Genomic DNA, 13,435 nt, shown 5'->3' on the forward strand with positions numbered 1-13,435 from the left:
GCGATCCTCAACAACATGCGGGTGGAGTGCAAGTGTCATGGCGTGTCGGGCTCGTGCGAATTCAAGACGTGCTGGAAAGCCATGCCCCCCTTCCGCAAAGTGGGCAACGTGCTGAAGGAGAAATTCGACGGCGCCACGGAGGTCGAGCAGAGTGAGATCGGCTCCACCAAAGTGCTGGTGCCAAAAAACTCCCAGTTCAAACCGCACACGGACGAGGACCTTGTCTACCTGGACTCCAGCCCTGACTTCTGTGACCACGACCTCAAGAACGGGGTGCTAGGCACCAGTGGCCGGCAGTGCAACAAGACCTCCAAGGCCATCGATGGCTGTGAGCTCATGTGCTGTGGTCGGGGCTTTCATACGGACGAAGTGGAGGTTGTGGAAAGGTGCAGTTGCAAATTCCACTGGTGCTGCTCCGTCAAGTGCAAACCCTGCCATCGGGTGGTGGAAATCCATACGTGCCGGTGATGCACAGAGGGGAGCTCCCGTCCGTTCCCCTCTCTAAGTGACCCTGCTTCTCTCTTGCCCCAGGGCCAGGACTGAGGAAGTGGCCCAGACGCTGCAAGGAGATTGCAGCTCCTTACAGAGACAGAGCCCCAGAGGAAAACAGATTTTAAAGAAAAAAAATATTTAAAGTTAAAAAAAAAAAAAAGCAATTGTTGTATTTTTGTTTTGTTTGTTTGCTTTATTTATTGCTGAAGCCAAAGCCCCGCAGTGGCCTCCTGAGCCAGCAGGGACGTGCCTGATCTCAGCAGCTGGCCGGGGACCTGCACGATGCCTGCTCTCATCGGATGAGTTCCCGCTGCCTCTGGAGCGCTGCAAACGGGCGATGGCTAAGCCAAGGCTGGCGTTAGGCACTCAGTATCTTCTATCACAATGATTTGTATTTGTTTAAGGCATGCGCTAAGCAGCCCAGAGCACTGCTTGGCTCAGCTGAGCCTTGAGAGGCGATGGAGTGCAGCCAGTATGTGCATCTGGGGGCATGGCAGGGGATGGGGAGATGGCAACAGGGTGGCACTGTCCCTGGGTCTTAATGGCAACACAGAGAGCCCATTTAGAGCTATGAGAATACAGAGGGGACGTGGCACACTCCTGCATGCCCTTGTTGTGGGATGCTGAAAGGCCTCCTGGGCAGCAGCTAGCTTTTGGAGCAGCTCTGGCAGCCGCTCTGATTTACAGAAGCTCCTCTGCAGCTGCCCGGGCTGTCAAAGGACACAACATCCCCACTCGACTCCCCTTCCCCTTGCAAACCCACTTACCCCCTCACTGCTCCAGCACCTCGCTGTGCTGGAGCCTGTGGAGAGGGTGCAGGGAGGCCGTGGTGCCTGCAATTCAAGGAAGAGCTGGGAGCTGGTGGCAGGAAATCCCCAGGGATTTCTTTCCCTCTTTTCTATAACTGCCTCTACCTCGCTCACCAGCATCCCACCACCAGGTTTCCTCCTCTTCCTCCGCGTGCTTTCCCCAGGGCATTCTCCACAGCCAGTGAGGGCTCCTGGGGACAAGGCTGCACATGGCCAGTCCCCAGCCTGGTTTTTACCGAGAAAAGCAGAAGTTTAAAGTGAAGCAATTGCTGGGGCGAGGGGAAGACGCTGCAGGGGGACATGCGATGCTCATGCTCTGCTGCTACTGCTGCCTCATCCTCGGGCAGTGTGGGAGGAAGGCTGAGCCCAAGGGATGCTGCTGCGTGTGCCCCATGTGCAGGGATTTAGTGCAGCAGAGCCCCAGCTGCCCTGTGCCCGCAGCAGCGCCGCGGGGACAAAGTGCTGTCCTGCCCGCTCCCACCTCCCCACCGCCTGGGATCGGCTTAGTGCAGTGTCCTTGCTGCTGGGCTGCAGGACGAAATATTTGGAGAACTAATAAGCAGTGGGGCACTGCGAGGGGAGGTGGAAAGCAAACCAGTTTTCTGCAAGTTGTGAGGCAAAGGGAGCAAAGAAAAAGCCCCAAATGGTACCTCAAGCCAAGAGGAACATCTGCCCAGGGTGCCAGGAGCCGCTGGGGGGTGGCATTGCATTTGCTGTGTGAGCAGGGAGTGCCCACGTGCAGCCAGCCCATTCCCCTCTGCCCACCTCGGTCCAGAAAAGCCCAGAGCCATGACCATCACCATCTGGACTGGGGGTCCTTGCAAACCTGCAGCCTTATTTTTCTTCCCTGCTTTGTCTCGAGAGGGGAAAGGTTAGGGGAACACGCAGACATACATTAAATCCCGTCTGTGCTGTGGCAGTGATGGGCTGGGGGAGAGGCTGTGGTCGCTGGAAGGTCTCCAGACACCGTCCGGCTGGAAGGCTTCTGACAGCTGACTTGATGCAGCAGCGCTGCGGCTCCCGGGGCCAAGCTGTGTGCCTGGAGCAGGCCCCTGCTCGCTTCCTCCACACCACGGCGAAGGGAAGGCTTGCACCAAGGGACCCGCCTGTCCCCCAGCTGCCCGGCTCCCCATACCTTCAGCAGGGGGCAGTGGGGGGCTGGCACCCAGCAGGAACCCCAAGGTGGAGCCACCACAGGTTGAGGCATTTTGATGCAAGCTGGAGATGTTTGAGCAGGGCAGCACGGAGCAGGGGCTGCCTCGCTTGGGATCTGCTGGGGATCTGGGCTCCGTTCCCCCACCCTCCGGCTCTCCAGGTCCCAAGGCTGCAAGCTCTCAAGTACCTTGGAGACTGCTCCTCCTCTTCCCAGCTCATGCAGAGGAGGCCACAGACCTCAGGCCACTAGCCAAGTGTTCTGCTCGTTGTCCATCTAGGACGACGGCCAAAGCTGAACAAGACAATCCAGATCAGTGTGTAGATAATCTCTGCACATGGGATTTTTTTTTTCAAGCTGCGATGAAAGCTGAGCCCTGTAAATGTCACCCAGAGATAGCCTGGCTCTGCAGCTCTCTGGCTCTTCTCATAACTGTAAATTTCAGCAGTTGGTTAGGGGTGGGAATGCCTTTTTTTTTTTTCATATTTACTTTGTCTATTAAGTAATGAGTTTGTGCTGAATTAGCCACGGGGTTTTCCTTTCCTAGCAATCAGGCTCCGCTGGGCTGCATGAACCCAGCATGCTGCAAACAGGAGATGGTCGTTGGGCTTCTCCTGCGAGGCCTCACCCAGGAGGAGAGGTGCCCACATGGCGCAGCGCAAAGCGGATGCTGAGGCCCAGCCTGGGCTGTCCTTGTCCCTCCTGAGGAACCTCCCGACCTCAGGCGATGCTGGCGTTTGGGCCACGAGCTGCATCTCTGCTTTTTCAGCAGTGTTTCCCCTCGTTGGGCTCCTGGTGAGCGTGCAACCATCAGTCACTGTGATCATTGCTCAGGTAGGTCCTGTTTTTGCTCTTCTGAGAGGCTGCAGCCCTGTGCCAGGGCAGGGGAGAAGGGGACCCAACAGTGCTGAGGGCAGCAGATTGCCCCAGCTCGTGCAACCAAGCCTGCATAGGAGTTTGCTCCCTCATCTTCTGCCTCAACCACTTGACACACTGCTGGCTTAAGAGGCCACTTATCTTAGATTTCAGTATGTCCAACTTCCTCCTATAGGCAGGGTGCTGATATTTATCTCCTTAAAGCAGTGCTTTCCTCCCCTGCCTGCAGCCAAGGGGCCAGAGCCACTGTGCGGGGCCGGCTATGGTGCTGGAAACATCCTGCCAGTTCCCGAGGTGCGTTTGGGCTGGGGGGCAAGAACTGCCCACAGACGTAGAGCCAGGTACCTGTCACCTCTTGTCTCCACCCCTGCACTGTGGGATGCTGGATTTGGAGGGGCTGCGATGCCAGATGCCTGATCCACTCCACACTGATCCCATCAGCACATTCCACTCGTCCCTTGTCCCTCCGCAAGCCCGGGCCACTCAGCTGCCAGGCTCAAGCCAAGGAGCAGGGCTGAAGGCAGTCAGAAAGCACCATCACACCCTACTCATTGCAGCCAAGGGGACGGACGGCATTCGGTCACTCCACAGGAAGAGTATCACCTCTCAGCCCCACGCTGTCCCACGCACCGCCAGGTACCGCCAGGATGCCAGCCCTGAGTACTGGAGCTGCCTGCTGCAGCACCTTGGGGTGCTGCTGGGCCTGCCTGCACCCTGCCCTGACCCTTTTGGTAGTTGTAGCGCTCTGTTTTTGTGCTCTCCAAGGGCGTTAGTACTCCCATGGCAGCTCAGCCCTCCTGTGAGCAGCATTCACTGTAGAACTGATGGCTTCTCTCACTTTGGCCTCTGTGGGTGGCAGGGGTTAAGGCTTTTTTCTTATTATCATTTTATATTTTAACTGTTGTTGCAGGAATAGGATGGTAGGATGGGATAAAACGAGCCCTGGGCCTCTCAAATACCTTTCCTTTCCGCCACTTTCAAATGGCTCCTCTCTTCCTTATGGATCCTGTCCCACAACCTCCCAGCTCTCTCTCTTCCCCTCCCCAAGCCAGCTTCAGCCCCAGGTGAGGGACTGTGTCCATTTGCCCCCGACGCCTCCCAGTACAGGGGTAAAAAAAGGACCTCCTTCTTGCCCTTGCTGGCACAGGGAGCTGCCAGCTCCTCTGCAACCCTAGAGGAGAAGGACACTCCTGTCCCCCCTCCTCCAGTGTCCCGCAGGCCTGTAACATCTCTCTCGCCCACTCAGCCATCCCTGACATCCCCCATGCAACCCTGAATGTCCCCCTAAGTCTCTGCTCACTGCTGCTGCCCGTCCCATGCCACCAGCCTCACTGACCCACTGCATTTGGGCCAAGAGCCCATCCCTCTACGCAATCCTCCCTGTGCCAACCCCACAGCCGCAGTCCCCAGCCCCTCGGACATCCTCTGCTCTGCCTGCTGAGCTCATCTCCCCTCCAAGGACTCGCAGCCCAATGCCTCCACCCCGCCTCTCCCTCTCGTAAACCTTCCTGGGTGTCCCACTGCCAACTCAAGATCATCGTGGCAAAAACAGGACGTCCCCTCCAAGTCCTCCCCACCCTTCTTCAGCGGATGGGTAACTCCAAGATTTTTCTTCCTATTCCCCAAACTCCCAACTTCAGCACCATCTTCTGCTCCTTCCCTCTTCTCCTGGGAATCCCTCCCCATGTGTCAACATATGCTCAACCTTGGCTGCTCCGTGCTTCTCTGCACTTCACATTTGCCACATCTTTGCCCTCCAGTCTGAGCAGGACATGGCCAAGTGCATGGGCAGATCTCCTCTTTCCCTCCAGCTGTCTTGGCCACACCAAGCTCATGCCCTTTGCTGGCTGTGAACACTTCCATCACTCCCAACTATCTCATCCTCCCTCCCCAGGCATGCTCAGCCACCCTGTCGCTCTCCTTGCAAAGCAGTGAAGTCACCGTGGGTACCGGATTGCGGAACACAAATTAGCACTTGCATCCTTTCCCTCCCCTATGCCATACAAGAACGTAGCAGCAAATCCCTCTGCATATTTCCTCTTGCACGGGTCTTGGGCTCTCTCCTAGCAATGGCAGCACTCTGCACCCTGGCAGTGGTGAGCACAGCAGTTTTCCTGTATCTCCTGCTCTCCCTCTATCCACACGAATTTACTGAAGTCAGCTGGCCGTAGGGAAGCCAGGCGATGAAGGTGGCAGGATGCAAGAGCCTAGGACCAGGCAGGACAGGTGCTTTTCTCCCTGCTTGGGCAGACAGCAGAAGAGGATGAGGCCTCCTTACATCACGGGAATCAGAAAGGATGGGTCCCACCTCAGCGCCCACACCGGGCTGCTCCAACTTGTGCTCACCAAAGATGCCAGCAGTGTCTCGGCCCCAGGGTGCTCCCCCCAGCAGCCTCAAAGCCGCAGCAGCACAGCGCTGCAGGACGCCCAGCAGAGCAGAGCAGAGCTGAGCCTCTGACAGCAGCGATCCCAGGACAGCGGGAGGGCGCCCAGCCAGCACGCCTCCGAGAGGCCTCCCAACCCTGACTGCCAAAATCCTGCTTTAAGTACAGGAAAATAAATTGTGCAACCTGCCTCAGACTGGATCGTAACACCCCGTGAAGGCACAGCAGGAGGAAGGGGCAGGAGCTGGGCTGAGGATCAGGCCCGCATCGCAGCATTTAGTCTGGACTCTGCTCATAGCTGGCATTTCACCAGCACCGACAACACGTCCTGCCCTCCTCCTCTCTCACAGGTGTGCCCGGGATGTTTCACCCCTACAGGGCCCTCCTCGGGGGTCCTGGAGATGTGGCCAAACACAAGCCCCGTCCTCATGTCTGCACGTGGACCTCAGGAGCCACGGGTTCAACGCAGACTGTCCTTCATCACATCAAAGGGGCAGCTTGGGGGCCTGGATGGAGCCGAACACCCCCAGTCCTTACCTCGCTGCCAGCCAGGAGCAACAGAGCTCAGTGTTTGTCCAGTGCCCAGGACCCCCAAGGTGCCGGTCCCCACCAACTGCACCCCAGGAAGGGGGGAGCCCTCCTACCATGGTCCCCACCGGTCTGACCCAGCAAGATATTCCTCAAGAGGAATTCCTCAAGAGCAAGAGGTTCTGAATTTGTTTTCATGGCTCTGTCCAGGCTGCTGTAGGGAAATTCCCTTTCTCCCTGGTATCTCCTGGGTCGTTTCTCAGATGCCACTACCTGAACAAGGAGGAGTTTGCTAGCAGGGGGTGTCTGCTTCATGGAAACTGAGAAACAGGCACTTCAATGGGAGGGCTGAAGCGGGACTGCATGCTCAAAGCAGAGGAAGGGCTGCAGTGCCATCTCCTCTCTGCAGCCAGGAGGAACATCCCACGGTTCAGCCTCAAGAGGTGAAGGAGGCTAAACAAAACCAGAGATCCCTGGCAACATGGGGGAACATTTGGGTTAAATCACCCTCAGGACAGGGACACTGTGACAATTAACACTCGCTGGAAATAGTCCAGTGCATGGTGAGACTGCAGGCAAGACAGTTCATTTTGGTGATCTGGAGAGATCCTGGGACATTGGTCCTTGCTTGTTCAGACATCTGAGCCTTTGCTCCTTTCTCTACTATGTCTTTACTAGGTAAGTGAGAGCTATTATAGCAGGGTCTAATAAGGAAGGGTTTGGAAAATCCGGTGTCTTCAGCTGTCCCAGTCTCCTTGAGCTGGGTGGCAGCCAAACTCTACGGAAGGTCTCATCACAGCCTCCAGCCCTTTCTGAAAGAAGGCTGACCTTCTTATATGACTGCTGGTGTACAGAGCAGGAAACAAAACCAGGGTGGCTTGTCACCTGTCTCACCCCCCCAGGTGACCAGAAGATGGTCTCATAGAGGTACCTGCACTCTGCCAGAACAGCACCACTGCTCGCCAGGCAGGAGTTCAATGGTTCTGTGACTTCTTCCCCACACCACAACCAAGAGACCATCAGCTTCTCCAGTTCCCATCCTTTGGCCTGCAAGATGACTTCAGCTACTTGTAGGTACAAACATTGCCTTGGAGTCCAGAACCAAAGGAAATACAACCTGCTCTCACCACAAGTCAAGGAAATGACAGGAGAAGTGCTGTGACCAGGAAAGCACCAAAAGTGCAACAGCATTTTCCTTCTCATCTATGGCTTCCACCAAAGAAAACCAGAAGACTGGGCACCTTCCCGTGCATGCACTTTACAGCCTATAAAACTCAACTTCTCTGAAGGAGAGAAAGTTGGTGCGTGGAAGTTTATCAGTGAACGCTTCCTGAACCCGAGAATTTAAAAATTTAAAAATTTAAAAGGGAGTTTTCAGGCTGCTTCTGAAAAAGACAGCTCAGGAACCCTGTTGCACTGCAAAAAGTTGCTTGCTGAGCTACCGTCTTAGAAGGAAGATGTGCAGAAAATTAAATGTGGCAGGATTATAGATGTCCTCAAATGTGAAACTTGGCTATAAAACAAGAGATGTCCAAAGACCACCACAGAAATATAAAACATGTTCAGAGCAGTGCCAGAGGTCAAGGCACTGTGGTTTACGTGCAGCTCAGTTGGAAGAGTGAAAAAATCTGGAATTCTGCATAAAAAAGAACATCAGCATTCATATTGCCTTGTGGAATTACCAGGGGAAATTGTCGCACAGACAAGCTAAGACCAACCAGAGGGGGACCGTCACCTTGCAAGGACACTCTGAAGGTGTTCTGAGTCTCCACCTGCAGCAGTGTATTTCTGGTTTGCACAGTAACAACACTCTCCAGGCTCATGGGAGCCTGAAAAAATGCATCTCAGAGGCGTCACAGTGCAACTTTCTATTCTAGACCTCCGGAAAGAGCGAGCGAGCTCTGGAAAGTCAGAGGCAGAGGCAAATACTTCATCTTTTGCTTCATGAGCAACAAGCCATGCTTCCCTCCACCTGGTTTGCTTTGCTTTGAAGCAAAAGGCATATTTGTTTCAAGAAGCAAAAGGCATATTTGTTTCAAGACCCTCCTTGGTCTACGGTAATAAAGACAAGTGGGGAATGAAGTGGAGGTCTTGCAGCTGCAGGGCTGTGTCCTGTATACAGAGAAGCTGTTGTGGTGGTACCATGTATCTGCTGTTTCATCAAAGCTGAGAGAAGAAAGACACTGGGTCTGGGTGGGAAACAGGGTGAACAAGTAACCAACAGGGCAAAAGAAGGAAGAAAATGCACAGCCCACTACACAACAGGAAGATGCACACTCTCAAGTGAAGTGGGACCACAAAGGGGGAGGCAGGACAGACAGGCCCCCAGGATGCTCTTAAAAATGAGATTTGAGATGAACGTGGGGAAAGGTAGAACAGCCACAGTGAAAGAGCAGCAGTGGCAGCCATGCAGATAGCTCATTTGGGACTTGGCCTGGTGGAAGCGCTCCACTTTCTGTGGCCAGATGGAAAACCTGCAGCCGTTTTATTTCCACCAGGAAACCCAGAACATCCGGGAGGGCGTCAGAGCTGAATTAGATGCAAAATAAATCAGTCCTCTGTGTCTTTTTTTCTCAATAGAGTCACTTTGCCATCTCAATTTCCCACCTGCTGCAGCTAGGAAGAGTCAGGATGATAAGAAAGCTTGCCAGGATGCTTGTAGACGTGGGTGTCCCTGCTCTGGGCTGCCTGCGGACTCAGGAAGGCAATGCATCAGTTACGCTCTGCTGACTTCTGTTTTTTCTCATTAAAAAGTTGGTGTGTATCGCTGTACCTGCAAACCATACGGAGGTGAGAACACAACCCTGGGCTCCTTGGCCAGAGCTGGAGGCAGCAATCGCTCACTCAGGAACCCTGATAAGAGCGGACAGCCATGTAATGGGAGGGGATCCTCGATACCAGGAGAGCTGTGAGAGCTGCCATCTAAAGGCTCTAGCAGGTGATGAAGGTGGAAGCTACAACACACCACGTGGGGGAGTAGGGATCCGGACCAAGATGTGGCTGAAGAGGCAAAAGGAAACAAGAAAATTCTGGAGCTGGGGTGCCCGTCCAGGCAGAAGGTTTAGGGCAGAGGCAGCGGTGGCAGTTCTGTGACTTACCCAAGCCCTCGATGAGTTTCTCAGCCAGCATGAGCTAGAAACCTCTGGGCAGACAGCCCAGGAAAAGCTGAGCTCTGGACTAGCAAGGACAATGCCTGAAGAGCAGATGAAGCAGAGGTTGTAAGAGCCAGTTAAGAGTGAGGGCGGTGGGAAAAATTTACCTGAAATTTTTGTGTGCCGGGGTTTTGAGAGCAGCCCTTTGGAGGTGCTCACCTCGCTGCCCAGGCGCCCCGCTCCCCTCGCAAAGCAGTTTCTGGCCGCATTGCCTGCATCTTCCCAGCCCATGTGTGTCCCCATGGAGATCCCTCAGCTCCATGGAGGTGAGAGTAGAAGTAGATGCTCGTTGGGGTAGGTGGAGAGCGGCTGTTTTGCTGCTGCTGGCAAGCACTTGGCACGTTGGAGATTCGGGGGAGCCCAGTTCTGCCAGGTGCCAAGCACCCTCAACCCAGCAAGCTGAAGGAGAAAGAGAAGGACCTTGGTGCTCGGCCAGAGATGGCACTGGGCATTTCATGGTCATCTGAGCACAACAGCCATTTCTAGGGGTGTTCTCAGGTACAGGAACAGGCTCTGCTGATGTTTTTCTAGCCCAACTCAACTTGGGAGTGCCTGTTTTGCACCCTGACATAGCAGGGCCCTGAGATTAATTCTGAAAGTGCAACAAAAATCCCCTCCAATAAACAAATTCACAATGATCCTAACAATGCCAACCTCTTTGGTTTTCCTTTGTAGCAACCAATGACGAAGCCACCTCGAGCCGTTTTTCCCCATCCTATTTCTGTCTCTATCTCCCATTTCCTTCTATCCAATATTACCTTCCAAATTCCAGCTCTGATCCTCAGATAATTCAAACATATTGCATTGCTTTAAGAACTGTTATTTTATCCCTTTCACCTGCCACTTTTCTTTTAGATAAACACTCGTAACTCCCAACATATCACTTTAACTCTTTGACTGTCACTGGAAATGGAACCAGAAGACTTTCACAAGGGAAACTCTTTCCTCCCCTCTTCTTCTGTGCTTCATGCATTAAGCCAAGAGAAATCTCACCTGCTTGAGCATTGCCTTCATATCATTTTATTTAAGCTCTGTCTAATAATTTCACCAACTTCTAGGGTTATTGTAACTGTTCAGGCTAGACGTGTGGTGTAAAGCTGTCTTAATCACAGCATCTTGTTGAGGGTTACTTATTTCTGTAATGCTTCCTGCCCCAACTATCACCTCTCAGGACTGGCCTTCAGCACCCAAAGACCTAATCTGCCCACAGGATCCCAGATTACGATGCAGGCATACATCTCACCCATTTTCCATCCAAATGCAGTGGGCAAGGACAGCACCAAGATCAGGAACTGAGCAAAATGATCCCAAATGAGGAGCATCTGGTGCTCCTTTCATATCTCTGCCAGAATGCAAAGTCCAACCCTGTCCTCGTTGTCAGATCTGAGCTCAAAGCTGCTCTAGCATCACCCATTGCACATCAGCAGTGTCCAGGCGAACCAGAAACAACCTGTGGTGGAGTTGGGGAGCAACGAAAACATGGCACAGAGGGAAAAAGTTGCAAGCTAGAAATCCCTTTCCCCCCTACAAACAAAAATCAGGAGCACTTCACTCACCATTTTCACATCTCTCACTCAGGGATCCCTGCTCTGCTCCTTGGACATAGCCGTGCCCGCCCTGCTCAGGACCCAGATCCACCTCCTGCAATCACAGGATCAGCCAAATCACCGTCCTTCAGAACAGCTGATCCCGTCTTCCCAGCCTGAACCACGTAAAAAACTGTTCTTTCCCCAGATTTGCCTCCTTCAGGACACTAGACCAAAGGGATTTGGGGTCAGTTTGCTAAGGTAGGGCTTTTGCAGGGAAATCAGCCACCTTGCACAGTCTCTGCAAGGGCCCAGAACTGACAATACCCATTCAGGTGTGCTGCAAGGAGACCAGCAGTGAACATCACCCTCTCTATCCCACAATAACCAGACCAACACTGAGTGAGTCCTGCTGAAAATCCCACTTTGGCCAACTGCTCCTCCCTGCTGGGAGCACCACGATGTCCCAGAGGATGATGAAGATGAAGAGACCCTGGGCATGTGTGTGGGTAGCGGGCAGGCACCCACAGTGCTAGGCAATGCCAGCTGCTGCAGGGCACAGCACCTGTCCAGCTGCCACCACCAGCAGCCTGGTCCTCCGCCTCCCCTAACAGCACCAACATGACCTGTCTGGTACCATCCCAGTCCCGAGGGAATGTGTCATGTAGGGGGCAGGCGAGGCGGTGCAGAAAGAAGCTGCTCAGAGTACAGCTTTGTCACTCCCGCACGAAGGCATCTCCTGCTATTTACCAGAGGATGCAGCACTTTCTGGCACCATTCTTCAGGGCCATCTTCACCATCAGACATTGTTTTGGGGAAGAATGGCCACAACACAAGGCTCTTGGGAGGTCTCACACTAACAGAGACTCCTGGCCTCACCGTGGGCCTCCACACCGCAACCCCTTCCCAGTGAAAGCCCAAACGCAGGCCCCAGAAGCCACCCATGGGACCCAAGTACTGCCATGAGGAGCAGCCAGTCGGAAACACCCCATGGCCTGGGGGCACCCCACAGCCCGGGAGCACCACACAGCCCTCCAAAAGCTGTCTCCCTCGCCAGGTGCCTCAGGAGGCTGCCAGGAGGTGGCCAAGCTAACAGGGACGCTCTGCACTGAGATCCACCCACCTCACCCGGGGTCACAGCCGATCCGTGTCGCAACGTCGCTCTGAGTCATCCACTTCCTCACAGTCACTGAAATGGCCTCAAAGTTTGCACAGATGGTGCTTAATCCGAGTTTGGACAATGGACGTTTGGGCTGCAAATGACAATTTCTAACCAAAAGCAGGGGGAGGGAGGGGAGGCAGGGCAGGAGAGGCCACAGGCCAGCAGAGGATGGAGGTCAGCAGAGCAGTGAGCCAGGCAATGCTCAGCACCCAGCAGGGATGCAGGAGCTAGAGAGGCTCAGAGCAAGTCAATGCTAAATTCCAGTGGGATGAGGACCAAGATTTAACGTCCTGCAGGGGCCTATGCCTGCCTGGGGCTTTCTGTCCTTGACCTCCCCATGCACAGCACCCGACGGGGTGGTTGCTGTAGGTCAACAGCATGGCCCTGGCTGCAAGAGAGACAGTGGGGTGGTTGGTGGCCCCTTCCCAGACCACGTTCCGAAGGCCAGGACAGCACATGGCAGCTCCTCTTCCCACCGTACGTCCCATCCTGCTCTGGGAAAGCACAGGTCTTCATCAGCCCCCTTCCATCCCAAGCACAGAGAGCTGATGTTACAGGGAGCAGCAGTGTTTGTCTTCCATGACTGGCCATGATGCAGAACAATTCTCTGTCCAGCCAAAGGGCAGTACTCAGCACCCTACAATATGCACCCAGGGCTCCTGTGCTGGCATGGCTGGAGGTCTCTGAAATGCTCTGTACAACGCATGGGGACAGTGCCTTCAAGGCCCTTCCTCTCCTGGCCATGCTCAGCTGGACTCACATGGAGGATGGGAATCAGACCCTTTAACACCACTACCCCAGGCCCGAAGCCTTTGCAGGACTGGGTACCATGAGGTGGCAGGCACAGGGGCAGGGCAGTCCAGCATGGGTGAGCAGAAACCCTCCTGCAGGGCAAAACCCTTCTCTCCCACCGCTCATCCTTCCCAGCCCCTAGCACCACGAGTCGGAGCTCCGGGGGTTTACAGGCCAGCGTGAGAGCAAACCTGGGATGGGGCAGGGAGAGCCAACAGGGCTCAGCATGAGGACTGGGGGCAGGCAGTGGGGAAAGCCTTGCAGCAGGAGGAGCAGCAAATCCTGGGGTCAGTGGGCTACTGGGTTAATGGACCCAACAGACAGATGCCCATGGAGGGGGACGCAGGGCAGGTGCTAGCATCCTGTTACTGCTTTCCTGCCTCTCCCCTGCCAAATCCCCCTCTCTCTAGCCCAAAAGAGATGGCATAGGGCAGGAAGGGGGGGGGGGGGGGGGGGGGGGGGAGGGTGTTGCTCCTTCTCCACGAAAATTACATCAGTCCCGGGGCTTCTGAGCAGCTGAGGTATGGCTGAGAAGCCACCGCTCCCTGCAGGTTACGTGGA

The 13,435-nt window shown here is 54.7% G+C and overlaps 1 protein-coding gene across 1 annotated transcript in view; it reads left to right on the plus strand.

The window, feature by feature from the left end:
• LOC308181274 (protein Wnt-4) overlaps nucleotides 1-13,435 on the plus strand; it is a 44,090-nt gene that overhangs the window by 14,270 nt on the left and 16,385 nt on the right. Inside the window, exon 5 of the mRNA XM_080564276.1 lies at nucleotides 1-13,435. This exon is cut by the window's right edge and continues 16,385 nt beyond it. Coding sequence (XP_080420402.1) covers nucleotides 1-468 — 468 coding nt within the window. The 3' untranslated portion in view covers nucleotides 469-13,435.

The sequence above is a fragment of the Anser brachyrhynchus genome (genome assembly GCF_964034855.1).
Source record: "Anser brachyrhynchus genome assembly, chromosome: 21".
Taxonomy (NCBI): domain Eukaryota; kingdom Metazoa; phylum Chordata; class Aves; order Anseriformes; family Anatidae; genus Anser; species Anser brachyrhynchus.